Genomic DNA, 26,000 nt, shown 5'->3' on the forward strand with positions numbered 1-26,000 from the left:
GCAGCAGTATTCATCGTTTTCTACAAAAGTATTTTGCCTGTTATCTCAAGACCGTGATGCAGGATGATTGCAGCGTTGCATACATCATGCACTATATATATGTTCCAAAATCTCATCCAACGGCTCATGTGACGAGTAAGCAAATTAATTAGCACCCATGATAGAGTATATGTTTGCACAATGGCACTAGACATATATTTCCCATGTATAAACAGCTTAGCACCTTAATGTAGGTAATATTAATTTCCTAATGAAATATTGCATGGCACGCTCTGCATATATAAAGTGTTTGGATCTGTGGGTTTCGACTGTGAAACAAACAGACATACATACATATATTCTAAACTCTCAAGGAGACACCCCTCGTTATTTGCACGCCATCTAAATGGTTATGAAAAAAATTAAAAAAATTAACAAGATAGATTATTATATGGTAAATCACTCCACAATCATGCAAGATCAAATTTAATTTCTATAAGTTGTAACGTAAAAAATAAATTTGACTATGAATACACGTTAACTAGCCATAGTTTAGTTTGTTTTTTTGTTGCAACTTGTAAAAGTTGAATTTTAATTTGTATGTTTGTGGAGTGATCTATCACATATTAATCTATCTAGTTGATTTTTTTCATAATCATTTGAATGATATGCAAATAACAAGGGATAATCCCCTCGAGAGTTTAGAATCCACTCCTATATATATGTGGTATTGGAAGTACAATAGGCGTCATGATTTCCTCAAAAACACGATCAAAGAGAAAACAAGGCATAGAATTTCACTAAACCAGGGAAATTCAACAATTATATCTATAGCTTTTGATTTCGAGTAATATTATTAATTTAAGAGTATCAGTTGGGATATATTTGACCAAATTTGCTTCCAATTCAAAGATTAACTTGTAATATTAGATATCGTGAAGTGAGAGTAGCTCAACTGGTTAGGTTCTTTGTGGTGGAACCAGCCCACCCAAGTTCAAAAACTAGATTTGACACGGTGTTCGCAACGGCTTATTATTCTTTCAGTGGTAGGCGATGTACCCATCAACAACAAGGCATATGTGGTGACTTCGTCAATCTCAAGAAATGTCGGCCCAGTCTTTCTGAGGTGCTCTGCCTTCGTCAATCTCAAGAAATGTGCGTTCATAGGGTGACTGTACGTGCGTTGTGGGCGCTTGCATTTATACTGTGTTTCTTAAGAAAAAAAATGAGATATCGACATGTTCTCTAATACACCAATATAAACCCCCCAAAAAAAGAAAAAGTATGTCCCGCAAAACAAGTGATTCCGTGTTCATACAACAAATTAACCTTCTTTTACAAAATTGATCACACTTTTGAAAACATTTATTATTTTAAGAACAGAGGGAGTTTAATCTCCCTTGTTTGGCTCCAAAATTAATTTATCAATAAATTATGTATTAAATACTCTCTCTGGTTATAGTGACATTTTGGATGCATGTCAGCATGGTCCCAATACAACCTTAATGCTCTATTCATAAAATATATTAAATATTGACATATTATTTTGTGAAAGCACTTTTGAAAGCCATCCACACATCAATTAAGTGTACCAATTCTCCTGGTGTGCAGGGCTGTCTTTGTGACACTGCTTTGTATATACCCCTGTAAATCCAGCCCCCTGTTTTCTATTCTTCTCTTTTGTTTTGTCTATTTTGTTTTTCCTGTTTTCCCTTTTTTCTGCTCCCTCTACCCCCTCTGCTACACTCATAACTTGTAACCTATAAACCTCATTTCTCTTAATGAAATGACTATAAGGTAGGGCATGCTCTACCTTCTTGCGTCAAAAAAAATTTAGTGTGCCAAATCTGAAACTTATAAATATGCCTATAGCCACATTATTGCCTTTTGTGACTAGGCGTAGCTAATTACCAGCAAAATCAAAACCTCACTGCAAGTTGAGCAAGAAATGTATGATCAAACAAACAAGTCGTGCACATCATCATCATTATTATTATTATTATTATTATTATTATTATTATTATTATTATTATTATTATTATTATTATTATTATTATTAGTTCGAAGATGCATAGATTTAATTAGCATCACATGAAGGAGTTGTTTTTACGGGAATATATATAAATGCGTTCCCTGTATGAACTACATGAAAGTTTACATGCAAGTAGCTTGTAGATCAGCTGGCAAATCCTACCCTACACCATCCAAATCCTGCTACTGCACGAGCACATTCGAGTAACTAATAATTAATTGCACGACTAATAGTCTAATCAGCAATCATTGACTGCGAACCTATGTAAATAACTGTATATTGTGACATGATCACATCTACTCCCTCCATCCCATAAAAAACCAATTTAAAATGAGATGTAACGTTTTCTAGTACAATGAATCTAAACAGAGGTATGTCCAGATTCATTGTACTAAAAAAAATCACATCATATCCTAGGTTGGTTTTCGTGGAATAGATGGAGTAGCTAGCTAGGGCTACTACCTAGTTAACTAACTCTCACATGCCATGCATCTGTTAGTACATGCAGTACATGCACGTTTCCCAGCACTGTAGTATAAACGACAGATCGGTTGAACAAAAGCTGGAGCCATTCAGCAGGGAGGCCTGCCTGTGTAAAATCGGGTGAAGAATCAGTGCAGTGGCTCTAATAGATAGGTTTGCATGAAGAAGCCATTAGCCATCCCTCTCTCTCTCTGGTTTTCTCTCTCACACAGTCACACACGCACTGGAGACAAAGAAACATTAAGACATGAGCAGGCAATGAGACACTTCCTGCGCCAAGGGCCCCAGGCCCATATGCAAGCATGGTTTTTGGATTTAGCGGCAGAAGCAAATGTAACAGGGGTAGTTTTGCCTCTAGCCAAGAGCTAACACCGGCAGTACGAAATTAATCATAGTATCATACGAAATTATATCAGATAATTTTCTGGCGGCAGTAGGAGGCCGAGAGAGAGATTACCTTAATGAAATATGCCAAGTACGGAGGATCAAATTCCAAGAGTTTCAGCACAGCTAAAATATATGATATATATATATATATATATATATATATATATATATATATATATATATATATATATATATATATATATATATATATATATATATATATATATATATCCCCAGAGCCTACAGCAACATCAACAAGACATTTATACCATCATCAGTTCAAAGATTAAAAATATACTACTGTTTAGGCAAAATATTTTTACCTGCTCTGATTTGTGATGAACAGAGTCGACCTAGGTCCATGAAAGGGCAAATCTTTTCCACGACTCAGAACAGGATATACTGACTGCATGATCTCATCATACTGTTACATACGCTAGCCAATCTACGGCCTGCCTGCTGACTATTCAACCAGTCTTTATCATCACTTGGGAGAGGTCGAGGGACTAAAATAAAGCCAAAGCTGCAATAAACATGGCACACATCCCTCTAATGCGCAACCAAAATCTCACTTATTGCCCATGAGCAAGAGAGAGGAGGAGCAGAAACAGCTTAAACCCTGAAAGCGACGGCTCTTCCCACATGACAAGCCCACACACTTCCATTGGCAAGGGTCCAAAATCTGGGCAACTTGTTCCTCCCCCTCTCGTGATCCCGTTGGGGACAAAGCTCAGCGAGGAGCGCTCCCAAACAAGCAACTAATGGAGCAGATTTTGGGGCTGGCAGCGCAGCGCGCCCACTGCGCGCGCCTCCGTACGTACGCGGTATATATGCGTACAAAGGAGACAGAGGTCGACAACGAAAACGCCCGTTTGGCGAGATCGTTGATCGATCAACCTACAATGGAGAGCAGAGAGAATCAGTGATCATCAAAGATAGCAATAGGAGTAGGACACGTGTCGCGTAGGCATTTCCCAGAGTGCATCGAGATCGGTGACGCACCTCTGAGCTGTGTGGGAAGAAGGATACTGATGAAGTAGGAGAGAGCTGGGACTGGAGCTCTTTTGGTATTTTGGAGAAGCTAGCACCTGGGTTTGTACCATCTCGACGAAATGACGAGCAGATCTCTGCACTGAACTTTTCGCCTCGGTTTGCGCAATAATCTGTCAGGCATGGTTCAGTTGTGAATCGTCATATCCTCAGACAGAATGCAGAAGTTGTCTTCGTGACATTGGATCTAGACCCTTTATGATTTATCCGGAGTAATCCCTCCTGCATAAATAAAGATACTGCAAGAAGAGTGCAGCTATAAGTCAGCACAGAAATTTGAGATTGATAAGGTGGTATATGTTATCAATAATTAAGCATCTAAATGAATTTGTCACAATCTTATCTCAAGAAGTGACCAAATGATCCCCCATACTACCGCAAACAGTACTGTCCTTGCCTCATCATTGTGTAATGAGCCATTTTGTTATGCATGATGCAATATCATTCGAAGTGCTTGAGCAATACTGAAGGAGATTGAATCTAAATTTAACATCTACTCCATATATCTAAATTTAACATCTACTGAAGGATCAAACTCTTATGGTAAAGGCTGCAGCTGTGACATCATTCGTTTACTTATGCTGACAGTCCATGTGCTTAAGCTACAGTAGTAGCAATAATGTAAGAGCGTGTTTCTGTTAAGACATGCATGCTATATTCTCCAAACGTAACGGAAGCAAGAAAGAGATCTCAGCTATAGAATAGATCTACTAGAAAATGACTGGTTATCCTCAAAACATCACACAACACCATAAGATACTTCTGTCTCGCTCAAGATGTCCGGTGAAATATTGGAAAAGTATGCCACAAAATAAAAGTTAAAAATAGCATGTAGCCAAACGACAGCTTTTCGCTAATACGGTACTAGAGAGAGGCCGTATATATATGTTCACAGATAATTACATGAAAACTTCAGGCCACACTACCAAATTCTTATCGTACCACTCGTATAGCTGGATAATGTTCACTTTGATAGACAGCCAGCTTCTAGTTTGTATGATGGTTAAGATGTATACGTATGAGCCTTTTGAATCACTCCTTGAGCAAGAGTGTCTGTGAGAATAAATTCACTCACTGTCACAAGATGTAAGGTGCCCAGCTCAATGATAGACTTGTGGCCAACAAAAATGTAGCTTTCACAAGGCTCTTGCAAATCCAACGGGATCATGGCTTTGTGCAAAAAGACACAATACGCTCCATGCCTACGTGGACCCTCATGTGTGTGTGGGATCATGATACACACAAATGAGAGGGTTTATGTATATACATGCACTTCATCATTACTAAATAATAAGAAAGAAAACAGAACGCTACAGTGTTCAGCTTTGAAGGGTTGCTGCCAGTCTAGCAATGAATTTCATGAAGAATATCAGAAGATGTACTGTTGCTAAACATAAAATGTTCCCAAATACTCCAGCAAAAAATGATTCTCTGTTAGCTCTAAATACTCAGTTAACAGAATCATGGTAAAACCAGGGGTAGAAATGAGGAAAGGGAAATAAAAAGGAGTCAGAAAATAAAATCTAAATAGTAATCTTGAGTGAAGAAGCTGAGGTGTTCATACCAGAGTGCAGGCTAAAGTACAAAAACCCAACTGAGAGGTGTTCATGGTGAATTAGGCTTATCAGTGGCACCCAAGTGAATAAAATGTTCTATACACAACAGGCATTGCCAAGAATCACTTCTTTTTTCCAATCTTGCAAACTTCTCTTCATTAGGACAAAGAAAGGCCTAGATATTTGAGAAAAGTTGCGCTGCAGTCTCCAATTGTCAAACATCTTCTAGGAGTAGGCAATACCAAGTTTATCATCAAGAAAAAGGAGGCCTGCAATGACACTTACAGGAATAATATCAGAAATGTAGTAACTGCTAGTAAACATGTAAATCAATGAATCACAATAGTACAAAAAATAAGAGATGGAATAGTTCAGATATGATCATAATTTGATTTAATTTTTTAAAAGTATACCTATGATAATATAATAAGACAAATATGTGATTACCAAGCAATGCAATAAGTGGCTCTGCGCAGCACACAGCCATAACGAGCCGTTGCTATTAAAGAAACAACAAAAAGACAGAAAACAAAGAATACACTAATTGAGAGGAATTGGATAAGGTAACCTAGGGGTGTGATGAAGGGCTGAGCCACAACCACTTATTTTTCGGCTTAATGTCACTCCACATGATTTTGAGATTATGCTACGAGTGAATGATGCACCAGGTAATTTTTCAAAACTAGGGGTAAAAAGGGAAATGAGGGTTTACCAAATCAAGGATGGAAACTATGGGCTTGTTTGGGGAAGCTTCTAGTTGTTATAGCTTCTCCCAGAATCATAAGCTCCCCTAAACAGTCCAGCTTTTGGTCCAAATTCTGAGAAACTGTAGTTGTAGAATCCAGGAAATGAACTAGAAGCCAGAAGCTGGGAAACCCAGCTTTTCCAGATTCTCAGAAGCTGGATACTAATCAGCTGCTTATTAGAATCTTAAGCTCCCCCAAACAGGCCCTATAATATTGTTCCCACTTATTTTGTAAGTCTCCTACTTTGATACAACAGAAGCACACAATATCAGAACAATCATAAGATTTGATCTGTTGAGGCACCAATTTTTTTTGGTTCACTGCACGTTCCTGGAACTCTAATGTGATGCCTCACCATTAAAATTTCCACCTCTAATTTTTTTTTTGTAAATTAAGCTATAATAGTTTACATAATAACTAAGAAAGCATAAAAAAAATAACATGCCATATGCAAATAGTTGAATGGATGGATTATGTTCAGAGCTCAGCTGGGAGAACATTCCTGATGTGCTACCTCTCGCTATGTTTCCATCACATCATTGAATTTCATTTATATGAAGAAAGAAAACAACACAGCGTATGCAGCAACTACATGTACTTTCTCTCTCATGCTTAAATCTTGCAATCATGTCTCAAAAATAATTGTGAATGTTTGTACCATGCAACAACAAAATAAAGGTGTATCCAGGAAAGTTTGAAAAGAAACATATGACATTGACAAGTCAAGACAATGGACTAGCTAATGGATAGGATGGGGAGAATCGTCTGGGTACGGATTTCTTAACATATGAATGTGATGATAGTAAGTGTATATTGTATAAGTATATTTTCTGATGCCAGGTAATCTATAAAGTGTTCTATTTTGGTGCTTCTTTTTTGTTTTTTGTTTAAAGCAGACATGAACACTAGCATGTCTGTGCGACCATATCTCAATCGGGTGAAACTTCGGCCCGATTGAGATTACTTCCTTGTGACGGCCTGCTAATTCCAGGCATGTTAGGGGCCGTCACAGATGGAAGGATCTGTACTAGTGACTACCAGATTCCAAGGCAGAGGTCTTATGTTCCTATTTTTCTGTAAAGAATATACACATACCCCCCCCCCCCCCACCTTCCTCCCTTAACATTTCAACATTAGGAACAAAGCTGCACAAGCCGCTTTCACTTGACGGAACTTGCTCAGGCTGTTTGATCCTACACGCAGAGTTATAAGCTTTTAATTAGATGTTATTCTAAGCTATGAGAATGACCCATCTAGATCCTTTTTGTATGTTCAATAAAGGTGCAGCCTACATATATCTAAAGAAAAATGTCACACGAAAGGGTTTGTATTGGTTAACAGCTATTTAAGCTTATGGTACAGCAGCTGCAGACTTCTCTGAGTTCAGATAGACAAACAATAATCTAATCTTAACACATAGAGCCACATTTCTTAAAGTATTTAACAAAAAATATGGTTGAATCAAAGGTACGGAAAACATGCTTGAACTATTGCATCAGATTAAAACTAGTGACCTGAAAGAATCTAAATAATTTTGACACAAGCCTTACCTGTAGTTCAAGGTATACACTACAGGTGAAGTTAAGATTGATTTTCATCTCACTGTAGGTCCAACTTTTTTTACTATAATACTTGCAAAAAAAAGAAAGAAAGATTTGGCCTTCCCTCTCAAAATCTTCACAAACACATAAAACTTCAACTTGAAAGCGCGGCAGAGCGCACTTAGCTTTCAGAAATCAGAATTATGCGACGTCCTTAATACGACACAATATGCTGATGCTTACGAATATTGCAGCAAGGCACAAGAGAATACATGAATGAAACTACATCAATCTAAGAATAAAGAACAACCATTGTGTCCAGTTTCCAGTTGCACCCACCGCCACCATATATTGTGGTAGAAACAGTCACTAGGCAAGGTATATCTCTACCGTCTCTGTTGGTCTCATTTGGCACTTGGACCCGTCAAATATAGAATATGATACTATAAAAACTATTAAGAGGCATCATAAGCAAACTGTCACTATCTTTTAATCAACAGTCATATCGCTCCAATCCAGTTACTTAAGCACATATGGCCAGGACCAAACCACAATGCCAGTGAGACCTTGACTAAAATCATGATCCCTAACTTTATACCGGTGCAAATAAGCCGTAAATGGTAAAAATGCCGAAAGAAACGCCGAATTTTCTGCACTAACTAAGGCACCGCCGGATGCTTCTCCGACCACCACATCCACAGCCGAACCCAAGATCAGGGACGCACAGAAACCTCTACAAGCTCATATAGCTCAACACCCAGCGTCGCCACACGCAAGAAAGGTACCAGACCACAAATCTTGGCCGGGGGCGCATTTCGCCGAACATGTGGTGAGCGACGACGCAGCGTCGCAGGGCAAATCACGCCAGCGCTTCCATCTCACCAGCCAACACAAAAACCCAGGGTCTAGGAGCGGAAGACGATGAGAAGGCCGCGTATACCTGCAACAACTCATCTCCGCCCGCCGCCGGCGACGCCGCCGCGCCGCCGCGTCGCCGCGCCCAGAGAGCACAGCCCAACCCGACGCCGTGGGAGAAGCAATAATAATAAACTAATCAGCACAAAAAAAAAAGCAGAAAAGAAAAAAAATAAAGGATCGTTACGACTGGAAGGCCCAACAAGAAAGGACTAAGGCCCATTTCAGCCCAACATATAAAGCGAAGGCATGAGGCCCGTTACAGCCCAACAGGCTCGACTGAAGAGGCCCAGACGAATGGCCTCGGCTACGGAGATGCCGAGCCTGATCTGCGCCGTTCGATCCCTCATCGGACGGTCAGGATCACTCGCGCGGCAACCCTAGGCGAGATTGCGAGGCGGGCGCCGCCGCCTCCATAAGTAGGCGGCGCCGAATCCCTCGTCGGCTGCTGCTACTTCCACTAGGGTTTCGTCTTGCTTCTCCCGCTGCTCGCCTCGCCTCCTCGACGGTAAGATCTCCCCGATTTGCAACAGCTATTGTGCTCGCGCGATTATTGCTTGTTGCGAATCTTGTTTTTGCGGAGTTCTTTGATACATATGTAAAATTTTGTGGTTTCCTCATGACGTGCAGATCTGAGATCATCGAGATCGATTGAGTGGAGCTAGGCGGCGGCTAGGGCGAGATGGCGCTCGTAAGTGTGATCTATCCATGTTACCTGTTCATGCTTATCACGTGTTGCTACTTGTGCGAATTGGTTTGATTTGTGGGGATTAATAGTGGGAAAGCTTGGCCTGATGCGGTGGGGGGTTTGGTTGTTCATTTCAAATTATAGCTTGTGCGGGTTGTTGTATAGTCTGCTATGAGAAAATCTTTTTTTCTGCATGATCAGGGTTGATTTGATGCGCATTGCTACCCAGTGTTTCGATCTAGGAAGGGTTTTTGTAGGGTGTTGACAATTTAGGTGTTCAGGATTTGACTTGGATCGTTGACAATGTTCGGTTATGTCTAGCATCTCTGATTTTCTTCATGCTGGCTTGCGAGCTCGTTGATATCAATGATTTCTGGTGTTCTTTTACTGTTACTTTCTGGTTCAAGTGCTGGTGGTTGAAGAAGATTTATGGTGTTCTTTACTTTGTTACTCTCTGCTTCTAATGCTAGTGGATGGAGTGAATTACTTAATTTGTAGTAAGGAGCTATGATTTTTTTTCTGCACTGTCATTTTTTTCTGATTATCTCATTGGATACCAAGTGTTGCACTATTGCCAAAGTAAGTTCGTATTCAATGCAAGTAAATGAGTGCCCAGTGTCATGCCGGCTTGTTAACATTATACTCGTTATCCTGCATAGACATGCACAGGGTTGATTTCCTAGAACGCTTAGAGCTTTTTGTTTGATGCAAATGGATTCATTTACAGTTTCCAAAATGTGTTTTATTTGCTTTCAGAATATCTGATCTCACGTTGACCTTATGTAGCTCAGCACTTCTGCACATAATTATATAATTATTTGCATTGATTATCGCTATGCACAACATTGGAAGCTAAAGTTACTTTGTAATATATGCTTCTTGATCTGTGAATTGGTTCCTCTGCTTGTATCGTTTTTGTTTATCATGCTTGTGTCTCCAACCTTATGTACATTATTCGTCTGTGATTAGGTATTGCATGCTGGCAGTGGAAACAAGAATGCATTCAAGGCACTCATTGCTGCCGAGTACTCTGGTGTCAAGGTTGAGTTGGTGAAGAACTTTCAGATGGGTGTCTCCAACAAGACACCTGAGTTTCTCAAGATGAATCCTATTGGGAAGGTTTGAACAAAAACCATCCCTGTATTTTGGTACATTCGCACAGAATCTTATTTGGACACGTTTTCTTTCAGATTCCTGTTCTAGAGACTCCTGATGGTCCTGTTTTTGAGAGCAATGCGATTGCACGATATGGTAAGTGATACATAGCAAGGAATTGGAGTTCTCTTAATCTTTTTCTATCATATCTGATTTAGTTCTAAGTCACTGTCATTTTCCTGAAGTTACCCGCTCGAAGGCTGACAACCCACTCTATGGGTCTTCACTGATTGAATATGTGAGTGGTCTTCCATAGATATTTAAGATCATTCTTGATTATTTTACGAGCTTCTAGAATTGTATGTTTCTTCCAGGCCCACATCGAGCAGTGGAATGACTTTTCGGCCACAGAGGTTGATGCTAATATTGGAAAATGGCTCTACCCACGGCTAGGAATTGCTCCCTATGTTGCTGTGGTAAGTATGGTCAAGTGGGTGTCATAGTGTTTTCCTTGTGTCAGCAATTTGTTGTCTAATCTTATTTCTGCCCAACAGAGTGAGGAAGCAGCTATTGCTGCTTTGAAGAGATCATTGGGTGCCCTCAACACACACCTTGCATCAAACACATACCTTGTTGGCCATTCGGTGACTCTTGCTGATATTGTGATGACCTGTAACCTCTACATGGGCTTTGCTCGGATCATGACCAAGAGTTTTACTTCTGAGTTCCCTCATGTTGAGAGGTACTTCTGGACCATGGTTAATCAGCCAAACTTTAAGAAAGTCTTGGGTGATGTGAAGCAGGCAGAGTCTGTCCCACCAGTTCAAAAGAAGGCTCCACCACCAAAGGAGCAGAAGCCAAAGGAAGCCAAGAAAGAGGCTCCAAAACCTAAGGCAGTTGAGAAACCAGAGGAGGAAGAGGAGGCACCAAAGCCAAAGCCAAAGAACCCTCTTGATTTGCTCCCTCCAAGCAAGATGATCCTTGATGAGTGGAAGAGGTTATACTCAAACACAAAAACAAATTTCCGTGAGGTTGCTATCAAGGGTAAGTTTCTTTTGGGAATCTAGTAGTCACTAAAAGGTTTCCACGTAGAAAAGTATAGTTTCTTTCGGGAATCTAGTAGTCACTAAAAAGGTTTCCACAGAGAAAAGTTTACTACATTGCTGTGAGTACACTAGAAAGATATGAGTACAAATTGGCTTACAAATTATAACAGCTACTAAAGAGTCAATGCAAATTTGTTTGTTGACCTGTCAACTGTTAGCAAGTTATATCTCTTTGATTACCATTATTTGTCATCTGCTCCCAACTTCTGTTGTGTATGAAGTTCTGTGAATTGAACTCAACATGTCTTCTCACTTATTGCAGGTTTCTGGGATATGTATGACCCAGAAGGTTACTCCCTGTGGTTTTGTGACTACAAATACAATGACGAGAACACTGTGTCCTTCGTGACCATGAACAAGGTTGGTGGGTTCCTGCAGCGAATGGACCTGTGCCGCAAATATGCTTTCGGGAAGATGCTTGTGATCGGCTCTGAGCCGCCATTCAAGGTGAAGGGTCTTTGGCTCTTCCGTGGCCCCGAGATCCCCAAGTTCGTCATGGATGAAGTCTATGACATGGAGCTCTATGAGTGGACCAAGGTTGACATCTCAGATGAGGCCCAGAAGGAGCGCGTCAGCGCCATGATTGAGGACCTGGAGCCATTTGAGGGCGAGTCGTTGCTGGATGCGAAATGCTTCAAGTGAGGCGTCGTTGGAGCAAGGATACCGTGGAAAATGAGCTATTTAGGTTTTGGATTTACCCTTCTACAATAGTTCATGATTATGAAAAAAAAAATACTATCACCATGTGGCTATATTAGTCAATATTGAGTGTGCTGGTCTTTTCTTTTTGTACTGTTTGCTAGAGTTTTGGCCCTTTTTAACCTTGTAGTTAAGTTGTTAAGACACTTATCCATCGAATCATCGTCAGAAACACACCATTCGAATCTGCTGTTGCTCATGTGTTAAACTTGCCATTCTGATAATGTTTTGGAAATAGGCAACAAAACGAGTTATGGTGCTGGGTTATTTTATGTATTTTATTCTGTTGTTCATGTTTGTTGTGTTTCTTTTTTTTTTCTTTTGCTTTCAGCGCTGGGCACGCAGACGAAGGCCATGTTCGTTTCTATTGAGATTTTCTTGATTATCTGGTTTGGTGATGGCTATTTGAGGGTATATAAATGAATGAATGAACGAATTACTATTAATTTAAAATTTTGCTTTAGAAAAATATTTCCAAGAAACTTCTATTATATAGAAATTTTTTACATGAAAAGCATAGCTTGGTAAGCCGGATAATAATCTCCTGAATCAAAAATGGGATCTACAACGCATGGATCAGAGATTTGCGTTTTGTCAATGTGTCAACTTGCCTAAGCATTTGCGGAGTAAATTTAGTGACGTTAAAGAAAGAAAGGGAAGGAAGGAGAAACAACTACGGATGACAACGGTTTAGGGTTTAGAGTTAATGTGGAAGAAATAGAGGGAATGAAGGAGAAATATCGTTGCTATGCATGACAACGGCTCCTCAGAGTCAAGTGAAAGAAAGAGAGGGACGCATGACATGACAACGGCTCCTCAGAGTCACGTGAAAGAAAGAGATGGAAGGAAGGAAAAACATCGTTGATACGCATGACAACGGCTCAGAGTCGACTCTTAGCATTCATTAACGAAAAGTTTGTTGCATGAGAGTGGAGAAAAATGAAAGAAGTATAATAAAAATTTATTTATACATTAATGGTTTAGAAAACTTATTGTCTTTATTACTTTAGTACTTCCTCCGTTTACTTTCTAACATTGCTAATATTCATATATATGTTAATGAATCTAAACATATATGTGTGCCTAGATTCACTAACATCTATATGAATGTGAAGAATGCTAGAAAGTCTTATAACCTGAAACGGAGGTAGTAGGATATAGTCTCTAGTAATATTAATTAATATAAAGAGCTCATATTAGACTCTACCTTTATACATGCCTTGAAATTAACTCACAGCATCACCACCATGCGAACATTAAATCCTCCTTACTCCATTTCGTATTCTATAATACTATCTCCTTCCCCTTAATAACGTTGGTCCTTACTCCACTCAGTATTCTGTAATACTAATCTCCTTCCCCTTAATAACTTTGGTTAGTTTAATTTTGAGTAAATTTTAGGGTGTTTGGTTGTAGTCACAGTTGTGGCAAGATTCTCTTCCAATAAACGAGTCATATACGTTATTGACTCAAAAATGTGTTGCAAGATTTTCTTAGGCTTGCTAAAGTGTGACCAAGAATTTGATCGCCTCACTTAGACAAGTGTGGCAATACTTTTGTATGTAGTTTTATGATAAATTAACCTATATATATATAATTTTCTAAAATTTATTTAATTTTTTTATGGGAAAGAAATGGATTTAATTTTTTTTAGAAAAAATGCCCAAGGCCCGTTTCGATCCAACGGGCTCGACTGGAAGGGGCCAGAGTGCCAGACGAATGCCCGCCTACGGAGTGGTTGGATCTGCTCTGCGCCGTCCGATCTGTCGCAAGGCTTACTCATCGGACGGCCGAGATCACCCGCGCGCAACCCTAGGCGAGATCGTAAGTAGAATCGGCTGCGTCGAATCCCTCCACTGTTTTTGCTGCCGCTGCTACTTCTTCCACTAGGGTTCGTCTTGCTGCTCCCTCCACTGCTCGCCTCGCCTCCGCCACCGTAAGATCTCCCCGATTCGCTACAACTAACTAGTGTGCTTGCGCCATTGTTGCGTACTGTTGATTTTGCGGATTTTTTTTTAAATTTTTTTGGATTTTTGTTTCCTCATGATGTGCAGATCTGAAATCGAGTGAGTGGGAGCTAAGGCGGCGGCCCCGTCGAGATGGCGCTCGTAAGTGATTCTTGATCTAACCTCGTTTGCTCGTGTTCTTTAGTTGATTTAGTGGAGAAGCTTGGCATGATGCGGTGGGGTGTAGTTTTTTTTTTTTCATTTTCAAATTGTAGCATCTGTGGATTGCTGTATGAGTCTTCTGTAAAGCATATCGTTTTTTTCTGCACGATCAGGGTTGATTTGGTGCGCATTTCTACCCAGCATTTAGGGAGGGTTTTGGTAGGGTGGTGACAGTTTAGGTGTCACGGATTTTATTTAGATCGGTGGACAATGTTCGGTCTATGTCTAGCATCTCTTATTTACTTAATGTTGTCTTGCAAGCTCGTTGAAATGCAGATTTCTGGTTTTTTTTTTTACTTTGTTACTTTCTGGTTCAAATGCTGGCGGATCAAGTGAATATTAAATAATTTGTGCAGTGAGGAAGCAAGGACCTGCCTTCGAAATTTTTCTAGTCTATATTTCTGATTATTTGATCCCAAGTGTTAAAGATTGTTGCCAAGGTTTTCCAATAGTTAGCCTTTCTTATATACATTTGATGATGTAAGACCAAATTCAAATGCATACAAATGAAAGCCTGATCACATGACAGTTTGTTGACAATATATACATTATCCTGTAGAGATTCGCACAGGGCTCTGCTTTCCTAGAATGCTTACAGCTTCCTGTTTGATGCAAATGGGATTATTTGGAGTTTCGGAAATGAAGTCTTATTCGCTTTCTGAATAGCCGATGAGCATGTAGACATGTCTCATGCAGACATTATAGCTCAGCACTTGTGCACATAATTATATAATATGTATGTATTGACCATCACTCTGTAGAACATTGAATGGCTAAAGTCACTGTGTAATATGTGCTGCTTGATCTATGAATTTGTCCCGTTGTTTGTATATTTTTTGTTTATCATGTTTGTGTATCCATCCTTATGGACATGCTAGTCAAACTGTCCTTGTAGTGTTGTCATGTCATGCACTTCCCTAACCTATTTTCACGCTCAACTTTGTAACTTGCATTGGTGTAGGTATTGCATACTTTCGATGGAAACAAGAATGCATTCAAGGCACTCATTGCTGCCGAGTACTCTGGTGTCAAGGTTGAGTTGGCAAAGAACTTTCAGATGGGTGTCTCCAACAAGACTCCTGAGTATCTCAAGATGAATCCTATTGGGAAGGTTTGAGCAAAACCACCTCTGAATTTTGGTACATTTGCACAGAATCTGATTTGGACACGTTTCCTTTCAGGTCCCTATTCTAGAGACTCCTGATGGTCCTGTTTTTGAAAGCAATGCGATTGCACGATATGGTAAGTGATACATAGCAAGGATTCCGTTCTTTTAATCCTTTTCTCTCTATTGCTTGATTTAGTTCTAAGTTCCTCTCATTTTCCTGAAGTTACTCGCTCGAAGTCTGACAACCCACTCTATGGGTCTTCACTGATTGAATATGTGAGTGATCTTTCATAAATATTTAGGATCATTCTTGATTATTTTCCAGCTCCTAGAATTTTGTGTTTCTTTCAGGTTGATCTTTCATAGACATTTAGGATCATTCTTGATTATTTTACCAGCTCCTTGAATTTCTTGTTTCTTTCAGGCCCACATTGAGCAGTGGATTGACTTTTCAGCCACAGAGGTTGATGCTAATACTGGAAAATGGCTCTTCCCACGTCTTGGATTTGCTCCTTATGTTGCTGTCGTAAGTATGGTCAAGTGGGTATCGTTGTGTTCTCCTTGTTAGCAATTTGTGATCTAATCTTGTTTCTGCCTAACAGAGTGAGGAAGCAGCTATTGCTGCTTTGAAGAGATCATTGGGTGCCCTCAACACACACCTTGCATCAAACACATACCTTGTTGGCCATTCAGTGACTCTTGCTGATATTGTGATGACATGCAACCTCTACATGGGCTTTGCTCGGATCATGACCAAGAATTTTACTTCTGAGTTCCCTCATGTTGAGAGGTACTTCTGGACCATGGTTAACCAGCCAAACTTTAAGAAAGTCATGGGTGATGTGAAGCAGGCAGATTCTGTCCCACAAGTTCAAAAGAAGGCTGCAGCACCAAAGGAGCAGAAGCCAAAGGAAGCCAAGAAAGAGGCCCCAAAAGAAGCTCCAAAGCCTAAGGCAGCTGAGAAACCAGAGGAGGAAGAGGAAGCACCAAAGCCAAAGCCAAAGAATCCTCTTGATTTGCTCCCTCCAAGCAAAATGATCCTTGATGAGTGGAAGAGGTTATACTCAAACACAAAAACAAACTTCCGTGAGGTTGCTATCAAGGGTAAGTTTCTTTTTTGGAATCTACTAGTCAGTAAAAAGTTTCCAGATAGACAAATTTATTGCATTGCTTTGTTGCAAAGGATATGAATACAAATTAGGATACCCGTTAGAATTTGTTTGTGTAGCATCATAAATAGCAAGCATGCATGTGACTTTTTTTAGATGTTATATGTTGTTAGTTACTTTTCAACTGTGAACTAGCTAGCTGTCCAGGATCAGCTGAAGGCCTGGAGTTGTTGCTTTTACTGCAACTTCAGCAGTCATCACATCCAGTAATCCAACAAGCAACCAATGGCTAGACCAAGAGCATCTCTTTTCCTTTCTTTCTTTATCGAATATTTCCAAAACCATGAAATCAATGAAACAGAAAATTAATAAAAATATTAAGTTGGACTATAAATAAAAAAACGCCTTGTTTTCAGAACTTTAAAAAATGACACTGTTAACTATGCTATTCTTGTGTCAATTTGTATCTCAAACATTCTAGTTTAGAGAAAATTAACATCTTAGCTAGAGAATTATAGCATGCAAAAACTGTTAGCCTCTTGTTGTTGGATGGAGAAAATTAACATCTTAGTTAGAGAAGATGCTCAACATCTTAGCCCATTGGTGGCTTGATGGATGGCTATATGTGTTGACTGCTAAAGTTGCAGTCAAAACAACTACCTCAGCTGATCCTGATCTGTCAATTAGTTCTCTCTTCTACACCATTATTTCTCATCTACACCAACTTCTGTTGAGTTTGAACTGCTGTGAATTGTACTCAAGTTATCTTCTCATGTATTGCAGGTTTCTGGGATATGTATGACCCAGAAGGTTACTCCCTGTGGTTCTGCGACTACAAATACAATGATGAGAACACCGTGTCCTTCGTGACCATGAACAAGGTTGGTGGGTTCCTGCAGCGAATGGACCTGTGCCGCAAATATGCCTTCGGGAAGATGCTTGTGATCGGCTCTGAGCCGCCATTCAAGGTGAAGGGTCTTTGGCTCTTCCGTGGCCCCGAGATCCCCAAGTTCGTCATGGATGAGGTCTACGACATGGAGCTCTATGAGTGGACCAAGGTTGACATCTCAGATGAGGCCCAGAAGGAGCGCGTCAGCGCCATGATTGAGGACCTTGAGCCATTTGAGGGCGAGGCTTTGCTGGATGCGAAATGCTTCAAGTGAGGCGTCGTTGGAGCAAGGATACCGTGGAAAAATGAGCTATTTAGGTTTTGGATTTACCGTTCGAAAATAGTTCATGATTCTGAAAAAGAAAACACTATCAGCTTGTGGTTATATTAGTCTATATTGAGTGTGCTCTCGTTTCTGTGTGCTGTTTTTAAGAGTTTTGGCCCTTCTATCTTGTAGTTCTTAGTTGTTAAAGACACTATCCATCGAATCATCATCGGAAACACACCATTCCTTGTGAATCGGCTGCTGCTCATATGATAAACTTGGCAATTCTGATGTTTTCGAATTGTTATGCAAGTAAAAGAGGTACAGTGATGTTCATGTTTGTCAGATTTTTTGTTAGCGTTGTCCAAATTCACTTCATTTTTGTTTTCTTTTAGCGGTGTCCAAATTCATAGGGATTCTTTTCTTTTAACGTTGTCCAAATTCAAATTTGTAGGGATTCTTTACTTTTAGCGTTTTCAAATTCGTTGTTCTAGCTTATGTCTTATCCTAACTGCGGTTTTTTGGGGGATAGAGGGAGGAGTCAATTCAGCTTGCCTAACTGCGGTTTGTGTTCATGTCTTTTACGTCAAAAGTTTTGTACAGATATATGCGCTCAAACATAACGTGTACATAATTATGGGCACCAGAACTTACATCATCATCACCATACCAACAATATCTCCGCTAGTAACCATTCAATATTATAGGAAAGAGGACCAAAGGTAATAAGATATTAAGATGCATATTCAAGTCGATGCAGAGTAAAACTCTGTATAAATGATATACAAGATTTGCATCTGGTTAAATACCGGGCCGCAACTTTTTGCAGACGCCACAAAACTTTTGATTTCGTTTTCCCTTTTCCATTTTTTTTAACCTGACCTTTTCTCCTTTTTCCAATTATGAAGCAAGACAAAAAAGAACGAAAACCAAGATCCTATCTTTGTGGTTAAATTCTGATTCTCAGAATCACCGTTCCAAATTCCAGAACTGAACAAATTATTTACGATGGCACAGAGCACTTCGTGTTGCACCACATTTCTTCACTTGGAACTAACACACTATTGCTTTCTCCAGCAGCGCCTTTGCACGGCTTCAGAGAGAGTTTTGTCACATTTTTTTTTTCACAACAGGATGCATAGAACCTTCGTCCATGCACATCCATCCTGCATGCAGAGACTGCGAATACATCTCCACAAAGCTTCAACATGAAAAACTTGGCCTCTGTAGTAGTAGAGCTTACATACTTGTATTTTTTGTTTGACCTGAGACTTTTTTTTTCTCAGGAAGGGATGTCAGCAGTTTTCTGGAACAACTAACCGCTGTAATTGCTTCAGCGGTGACAAGAGCTGGGAGAACGATGGTCGTTTGCTTGGATCGCTGCACGAAAGAACATTGGGGGTCATTATCAGTGGAGCAAGTGGCAGGTAAAACTAGGTAGAATGAGAAGAGTAGCATGTTATCCGGGCTGGTTTGTTCTTACTTTTCCCAGCACGAAGATATTATGGTAGCCACCAGTGGGTCAATTTCTTTGGGAATTTCTAGTCGCCTGTTCTGGAACCCAACTGCTCCTACAACTTGCATTGGATTCAGTCCACTCCATGGTACACGCATTGTTGCTAGTTCCCATAGGATTACTCCAAAACTGTATACGTCACACCTGATGCCAGCATTCAATTTTCAATCAGCAGGAGAACATGACAGGAAGTAAATGGAAAGGCCAACATGTCATGAGAAAACTAAGCAACTCACTTCTCATTTGATGGCTCATTACGTAGAACCTCTGGTGCCATCCACTCCGGCTGTAGCCCAACATAAAATATGGTCAAGGTGATGGAATAATTAGCTAATTACAGGAAACACCCACCAAATGAACAATAAAAATGTTATTAATATAGTACACTATGCCACTACATGATCTTGGATTAACAATGAGTTGTCTAAAAAGGGTGAGGCTCTACTTCCAGAAAAAAATAAAAAGACCCTGTGAAAGTAACTAGGGTAAAGAGAGCATGGCTTGAACTGATCTATACAAAATTAGTTGTGCAGAGCAAACTACATTGCACAATGTTTTGCATAAACCATTCTGTTTGAGGACACCGGCACTATCCAATGCCTCAAATATTGCATCTAAACACCAGGCAGAGCAATCAATGTGTTATTTTGAAGTCTAAAGTTCAAATGATTTGCATATCCTAGCCGTGTAAAGTGCAATAGTGCGATATTCCAGAGTTTCTGGAGAACAAAGATGAAAAAAAAAACACCTTATCATACAATCAAAACGAGGTAAAACATGAAAAAGAAAGTCACCAGAGCATCAAGGATATTACTGTTCCAGCTGTTGATTTAGAGGACAGGAAAGTGTGATGTTTCAACCTTGACATGCCAAAATCTGACACCTGCATGAAAAAATGCATGTATTTACAATATTATTAGTCTATACGACATGAAGCTTTTTGTGATGCAATTGCTAATTAAAGAGGAACATGGATCCCTCCATTTTAATGGGCATTGCTGAATTCTGATAAACAATTTGTCAAGTATTCTACACAAGTTTAGCTAGATCTACTTTACTTGCATGTATAGTAGAACCAGCAACTTGTTACCAGTACATCCCTCACTCTAAGCTAACAGAACCTTGATATTTAACTACTTCTCCATAAATCTCCCCAAAGCACCCAAACAGCAGCTAATGCCTAGAGGTCTCCACTAGCATACCTTTTCATGGGCTGTTTTGATTTGATGAATGAGATGGTGAATGGACCACCCAATCCAAAATCTAAACATACCTACTTGTGTGGTTTGAGGAAATAAATGGTTTGGTCCATGTGACCATGTCCATAACCATCTCATCCATCAAACACATATAGTGAAGTATGAGAAACATGGTCATTCCCAAAAGCAGGGGAATAACCATATGAGAAATATGACTCTATAAGAAATATGCAACAGCTTAAACCAAGCAGACCATAAATTCATTTGGTACAACATCCCATCTTGATAGCTTATGGTCTTGCCTAAGAATAACCCAGAAGTATAGGATTATTTAAATGGTCGCTCAACAACTGGGTATCAGACAAGCTGATCAGTGGCAGACTGGCAGTCACCACAAGGTCTGTTTACATACAGTATTATAATCGAGAGAATGTAGTCCAGTGTATCCAAATGTTCTGTTTCATGTAAACACTACATTGAAAAAAAAAGAGCAGAACATCTTTTTGATACCAAACAAATATCATATCAACTTCAGCAAATCTTATATTCTTCCTATGAGAAAACAGACAAGGTTTATCCAAGATGAAACAGAACAACAAGACTAGTAAGCTTTTTTTTTCTGTATTGAATGAGAAGAGGGTTGTGATTTCTGAGAAAGTCACCTTAACAACCCAATTTTTATCCACTAAAAGATTTGGGGATTTCAAGTCACGATGCACAATAGTAGGATGGCTAGCATGCAAGTAGTTCATCCCTTTTGCCTGCAAGACAATAATAAACTGTCAACACGGTATAAAAATAAGCATCAACAACGAAAACAAACAAAACAGCTTCCTGAAGCTTACCACATCCAATGCCATTTTTAGCCTTCGTGTTTCATCAATTTGACTGTTTGGCCTATGCAATAGGCGGTAAAGGCTCCCTCTGAAAAAGGAAGTATGTTATCTTTGTTGTAATATCTCTTTCCGCTCATATAACATATGCACAAAAGTAGAAGGAGCCAATGGTTATGTTGACTGAATAAACCAAAAACAAAGTTGGAGGAACCTTGGAAGGTATTCAGTTAATATCGAAAGATTTGGTGGTTGTGTCACATATCCCAAGAACAGAACTACATTTGGATGCCTCAGCCTTGACATGATCCCAACCTTGAAGAGAAGGAATGCACACTCAGTTGAGGAAATAAAGTCGATAATATTTATACACAAACTCCAAAAGAGATGCAATGCATTAAATCTTAAAAGTGGACTCACTTCACATTTGAATTGATCTAGTGCAACACCCGATAAATCCTGGTCAAGAAATTTCTTCACTGCAACTTCCTGCAATAGATGAGGACAATAAATTACCAGAGCAAGAAACTCACAAAACAATGGCAATTTAGGTGAAAATGAATCATATATGTTTTGTTTCTTCCAGCTTGGTAAATTTGTTACAGTGGGCCTGATATTTCCCTATTTTGTTTTATTGGCCTTCCTAGGCAACAAACCTTTGATATCCAATAGTTACCTGTTAAAAGTCACTGCTTTGCAATACAATGAACCAGTGGTGGCTCTATTTATGAGCTAGTTCGTACAGACACAGTAGTTATCCAGTCCTGTACTGTCTTACTATTTAAGCTATAGACCTTACGACCACTTCGTACTACTAGCAAAATATAATATAAGAATTGCTCTTCAAATATGTGACTTACAGTGCCATTCCAATCTGCATGATATACTTCCCCATATGAACCTGCAAAAATAAATTTAGTTTAGAACACAGAGAGTAATGGTACAAAAGAAAAGTATCCAATACATTACAGAGTAATGGTATAAAATAACACAAAATTTAACTTAGTTCAGTATGTAAAAAAAATTAAAAAGGAAATAACGATGGGGATCACATTGCAAAATCCAGCTAATTTATTCCACTCTCTAGCCTGAATAAGTGCAGTTTTATTTTTATTTTTCAGTGTCTCCATAATACAACTTTGGCCAATAACACAGAAAACACCATTGGTTGACAGCGAATTATAACGCAATGAAAGTGGTGTTGGTTTAGTTGTAAAAGTTCATAATTTAGAACACCTTCATTCTAAAACTGAACCATTAGCAAGTTCCTGAATAAAAAAAAATCCATGATACGCGCAGCAGATATCGTATATTTTGGAAATTAGAGGCATTCAGACAAGCACCAGTCGTTAAAATAGAACAATGTCTGTGAAACAAGATCGATTTCACAATACAAAGCTTCAAAGTGGATGACTACCAAAAATGTTAAGGAAGAACCATAAAAAGTCTGAATTTTCAATCAAATAAATGAATGTATTTATTACTAATGTATTTAGTGCCATGTAGAGAGCAAGAGACATTTACTCTTTCTGCATATATATTCATGTAACTTGGTGTTCATTGTAAACTTGAAATGCAGTATGTTGTCCCCTTAGAGAAGCTACCTCTTAATTAACTACTTACTGCTATACTAGTAAGTGGTAATATAAGATCTTGGAATTAATGCAGATACCTAGACCAATGCGCTCTCCAATATGAAGATCTTCCCATGGTATTTCATAGTCAGCAACGTCATCTATAACAGAGCTGATTGTTTTCGTGCTAGAACAGCTCGACTTGTCCAAGTTTCCATTGCTACTTCCTGGCATCTTCACCAAAGAGTCCTCAGAAAACCTTTGGTCCTCGTTGGCAATGGCATGAGCTGTATGATCATGCAAATCCAAATTTCTGCCAATTGCTTCTGTATTCCCCACATCATGCTGTGCATCTTCATGGAAACAATTCACTACTGCTAGTGTTTTGGTATTGCCATGTTGCAATGGAGAATCTTCCGCTACATGACCATTTGGCAAATTTTGACCTGTTTTAGCGATTACCAACCATCCTGCAGTTTTGTCATCTTCAGAAGCAGTATGTTTGCATATTTCAGGTTTCTCATAGGTGGGTAGCAATGCAGTGCCCTCCAGGAGCAAGTCTTGCAAATTTTGTGCAAACTGTGGGTCCACTTCTGTGGGCACTAAATACATGGGAGCATCGTTGACTTTCATCAGATGCGGAATTTCCCCTCCATCAGATATGGTACTTTGTTTAAGCGGGTTCTCTGTGTGGAAGATGTCTTCCAGCTGTGAACTTGCAAGTGCTAAAGCAGATTTTTGTTCAGATGAACTTCCCCCCATGTCACTTGTATTCTTACATCCAGCACTAATCTGCTCAAGGGCTATGCATAGTTCTGCAACACTCTCCTCGATGGCATCATTGCTCAGTTGACTATTGTTGGAGTCCTGAAACTGACTGCCAGAAATATCTGAAGGGATTAATGTGCCTGGAGCTCCCATCAGATCAACTATATATTCAACACTGCAATAGGATTTGATTGTTATATATCAACACAGAAGATGTCCTAATATTAAATACTGAAAGATTGTAAAGATACAATGTAGATACCTGTCAAAATCAATTTTAACCAAGTTAATAGCCCCTTCATCTGTCCCCGTATAATATATTCCTTTGACAAGCTTGCATGGTAGATTAACTCGATCAGCTAGTACCTGAAACCAATCTGATCAGTTATTTTCTTTGTCCAACAGAAACCTACTTACGTAGAAAGCTGTCACCAAGATATGTAGTCAATGAAACAAGGTTCAAAGGTGTTTCTTTTTCATCAACCATTTCAATTATCCATTCCATACAGCAAATTCAAGATTTACCGATGCCCATAAATGAACTAGATTGGCTTCCACAGTTGGACTACCACAGCTCATAATGGACAATATAACTGGTTGAAGGTGAGTACTAAACATCTAAACATTTTTCAATATCATAACTGGAATCGGGAATCATTTGTGCTTTAAACAACCATTCCACAATGTAAATTGTGCAACAAGATGGAAATTGTTACCATGGGGCTATTCCCATATTTTCTTACACTTGACATAATTTAATGCCCTATGTGAATGACTGGATTGAAGTAGAATACAGTACTTCTGCAGAGATACTAACCTTAAATAGCAAAGATCTGTGGCGCGACAACCCAATGCGAAGCAAACCAAGAGGGAGAACAATACTGTTGCGCTGAAGGCATAGCGCGCGGCTCTTCACTCCCCATTCCCTGTTCATTTCATCAGCATCATCCACCGGACCGCCCATAGCATCAACCACAAGGTTTGCAATCTTCTGCACGAGCTCCGGCGAAGCGACTCCACCATGCTCCGCCCTATCCTGCGCGGCAATTGCCAGAGCCCTCCCTTCGAGCCGCTTCAGCGCCGGATCACGCTCCCGATTGACCAAAACTGCCACGTACGCGGCGTCTCCACCGACGGGAACCGCCCTGAGGGTGGTCAGGGAGGGGAATTTGGCCTGGAAGTGCGGATGCATCGGCGCGCCGCACACATCGTAGAACCCGTCGGAGAGCCTCTCGTCGTAGTTGACGACGCAGTGGTTCCAGTACCGCGCGGAGAGGGCCTCCATGGGGCCCCGGTCCCCGGCGGCGCCGCCGAGGCTGATGCGCTCGGCGGCCCGGATCTGGACCGAGTCGGCGTCCACGAGCCCCGCGTGATCCGACGCCGAGATGGCCAGCGCGAGCCGCACCTGGTACTCCTCCTCCAGCCGCGTCATCGTCGCGTCCGCCCCCATCCCCCTCGGCTCCGCCGCCGCCGCCGCCACCGGAGCCGCAACAGGAGCCATCACCGGCGCCGCCTCGGCCGCCGCCGCCGCGGCGACGACCGGAGGAGGCGGCAGCGGCGGGGGCTGCGCCGACGACCGCCGATGCTGCCGCGGGCGGTGGTGGTGCTCCCCCGACGGGGCCCCCGCCGCCGCCGCTCCTCCGCCGCTCCCGCCCCCACCCGAGAGGTGGAGCTTCCGCAGCAGATGCTTCATGCGTGACATGGATTACCACCACCACCACGGAATCATACAACTCCTCCTCCTCCTCCTCCTCCCTGATCCGATCCGCCTACCCAACCCAACGAATCAGCGTACCCCGACGAACTCACCTCCTCCCTCCTCCGAGCACCACCGCCGCCGATCTACCAATCCATTCCCGCGCTGCTCGATCGCGCGGCGGCCGCTGTAAATTCGTTGCTTCGCGTCGGCTTCGCCTCGGCGCGCGGGGGGTAGCAGCTGCCAAGGTGAAGCGAGGAAGAAGAAGAAGAAGGCATCGGCATCTTCCCCTCTCTCTCCACTTTTTTTTTTCCTTTTTTATTATTTTTGGATTATTATTATTATTATTATTATTATTATTATTATTATTATTATTTTGGGTTGCTCGACGTGTAGTAGTGGTAGACTGGTTTGGGTTGGGTTGCTTGCGCGGTCTCCGGTTTGGGGGGATCGGATGATGATGGGGAGCGTGGGTGACGTGGCAGGTTTGGATCGTGCGGCTGGGATTGATCCGCAGGCCCGTGGTCCAGACTAGAGGCTTCCGAGTGGATGGATGGATAACTCAGTTTTTTGGATGGTTTGACACTAATCCCCACTT

At 40.6% G+C, this 26,000-nt stretch overlaps 3 protein-coding genes and 1 long non-coding RNA gene across 5 annotated transcripts; 2 read left to right on the forward strand and 2 right to left on the reverse strand.

Annotated features, from left to right (window-relative positions):
* Positions 1-3,143: 3,143 nt before the first annotated feature.
* On the reverse strand, positions 3,144-8,835 carry LOC136355356 (uncharacterized). The gene is made up of 4 exons (XR_010739568.1): positions 8,715-8,835; positions 5,496-5,756; positions 3,884-4,170; positions 3,144-3,778 (listed from the first exon to the last, which is right to left on the reverse strand). It is a non-coding gene; the product is annotated as an uncharacterized lncRNA (long non-coding RNA).
* A 209-nt stretch (positions 8,836-9,044) lies between these two features.
* On the forward strand, positions 9,045-12,568 carry LOC4328752 (elongation factor 1-gamma 2-like). The gene is made up of 8 exons (NM_001409867.1): positions 9,045-9,197; positions 9,320-9,380; positions 10,347-10,496; positions 10,568-10,628; positions 10,718-10,770; positions 10,847-10,948; positions 11,027-11,516; positions 11,841-12,568. Exons 2-8 carry the CDS (start codon positions 9,372-9,374, stop codon positions 12,218-12,220), a joined length of 1,245 nt encoding a protein of 414 aa, NP_001396796.1. The 5' UTR covers positions 9,045-9,197; positions 9,320-9,371; the 3' UTR covers positions 12,221-12,568.
* A 1,564-nt stretch (positions 12,569-14,132) lies between these two features.
* LOC4328753 (elongation factor 1-gamma 1-like) lies at positions 14,133-18,160 on the forward strand. Its single transcript, NM_001409868.1, has 8 exons — positions 14,133-14,213; positions 14,332-14,385; positions 15,407-15,556; positions 15,627-15,687; positions 15,777-15,829; positions 15,978-16,079; positions 16,156-16,657; positions 17,446-18,160. Exons 2-8 carry the CDS (start codon positions 14,377-14,379, stop codon positions 17,823-17,825), a joined length of 1,257 nt encoding a protein of 418 aa, NP_001396797.1. The 5' UTR covers positions 14,133-14,213; positions 14,332-14,376; the 3' UTR covers positions 17,826-18,160.
* A 357-nt stretch (positions 18,161-18,517) lies between these two features.
* Positions 18,518-25,678, reverse strand: LOC4328754 (probable serine/threonine-protein kinase SIS8). 2 transcript variants are annotated; one of them, XR_001543367.3, is made up of 12 exons: positions 24,524-25,678; positions 23,969-24,072; positions 23,037-23,881; positions 22,225-22,265; positions 21,785-21,853; positions 21,579-21,679; positions 21,377-21,455; positions 21,194-21,292; positions 20,127-20,215; positions 19,569-19,618; positions 19,300-19,476; positions 18,518-19,196 (listed from the first exon to the last, which is right to left on the reverse strand). XR_001543367.3 is itself a non-coding variant. In XM_015769901.3 (12 exons), the coding sequence occupies exons 1-12, from the start codon at positions 25,406-25,408 to the stop codon at positions 19,112-19,114; spliced, it is 2,604 nt and encodes an 867-aa protein (XP_015625387.1). In that variant the 5' UTR covers positions 25,409-25,678; the 3' UTR covers positions 18,518-19,111. The 2 variants fall into 2 exon arrangements, 1 of the variants encoding a protein (XP_015625387.1); XM_015769901.3 differs by having other exon boundaries at positions 20,147-20,215.
* Between the last annotated feature and the right edge of the window lie 322 nt (positions 25,679-26,000).

The sequence above is a fragment of the Oryza sativa genome, chromosome 2 (genome assembly GCF_034140825.1).
Source record: "Oryza sativa Japonica Group chromosome 2, ASM3414082v1".
Taxonomy (NCBI): domain Eukaryota; kingdom Viridiplantae; phylum Streptophyta; class Magnoliopsida; order Poales; family Poaceae; genus Oryza; species Oryza sativa.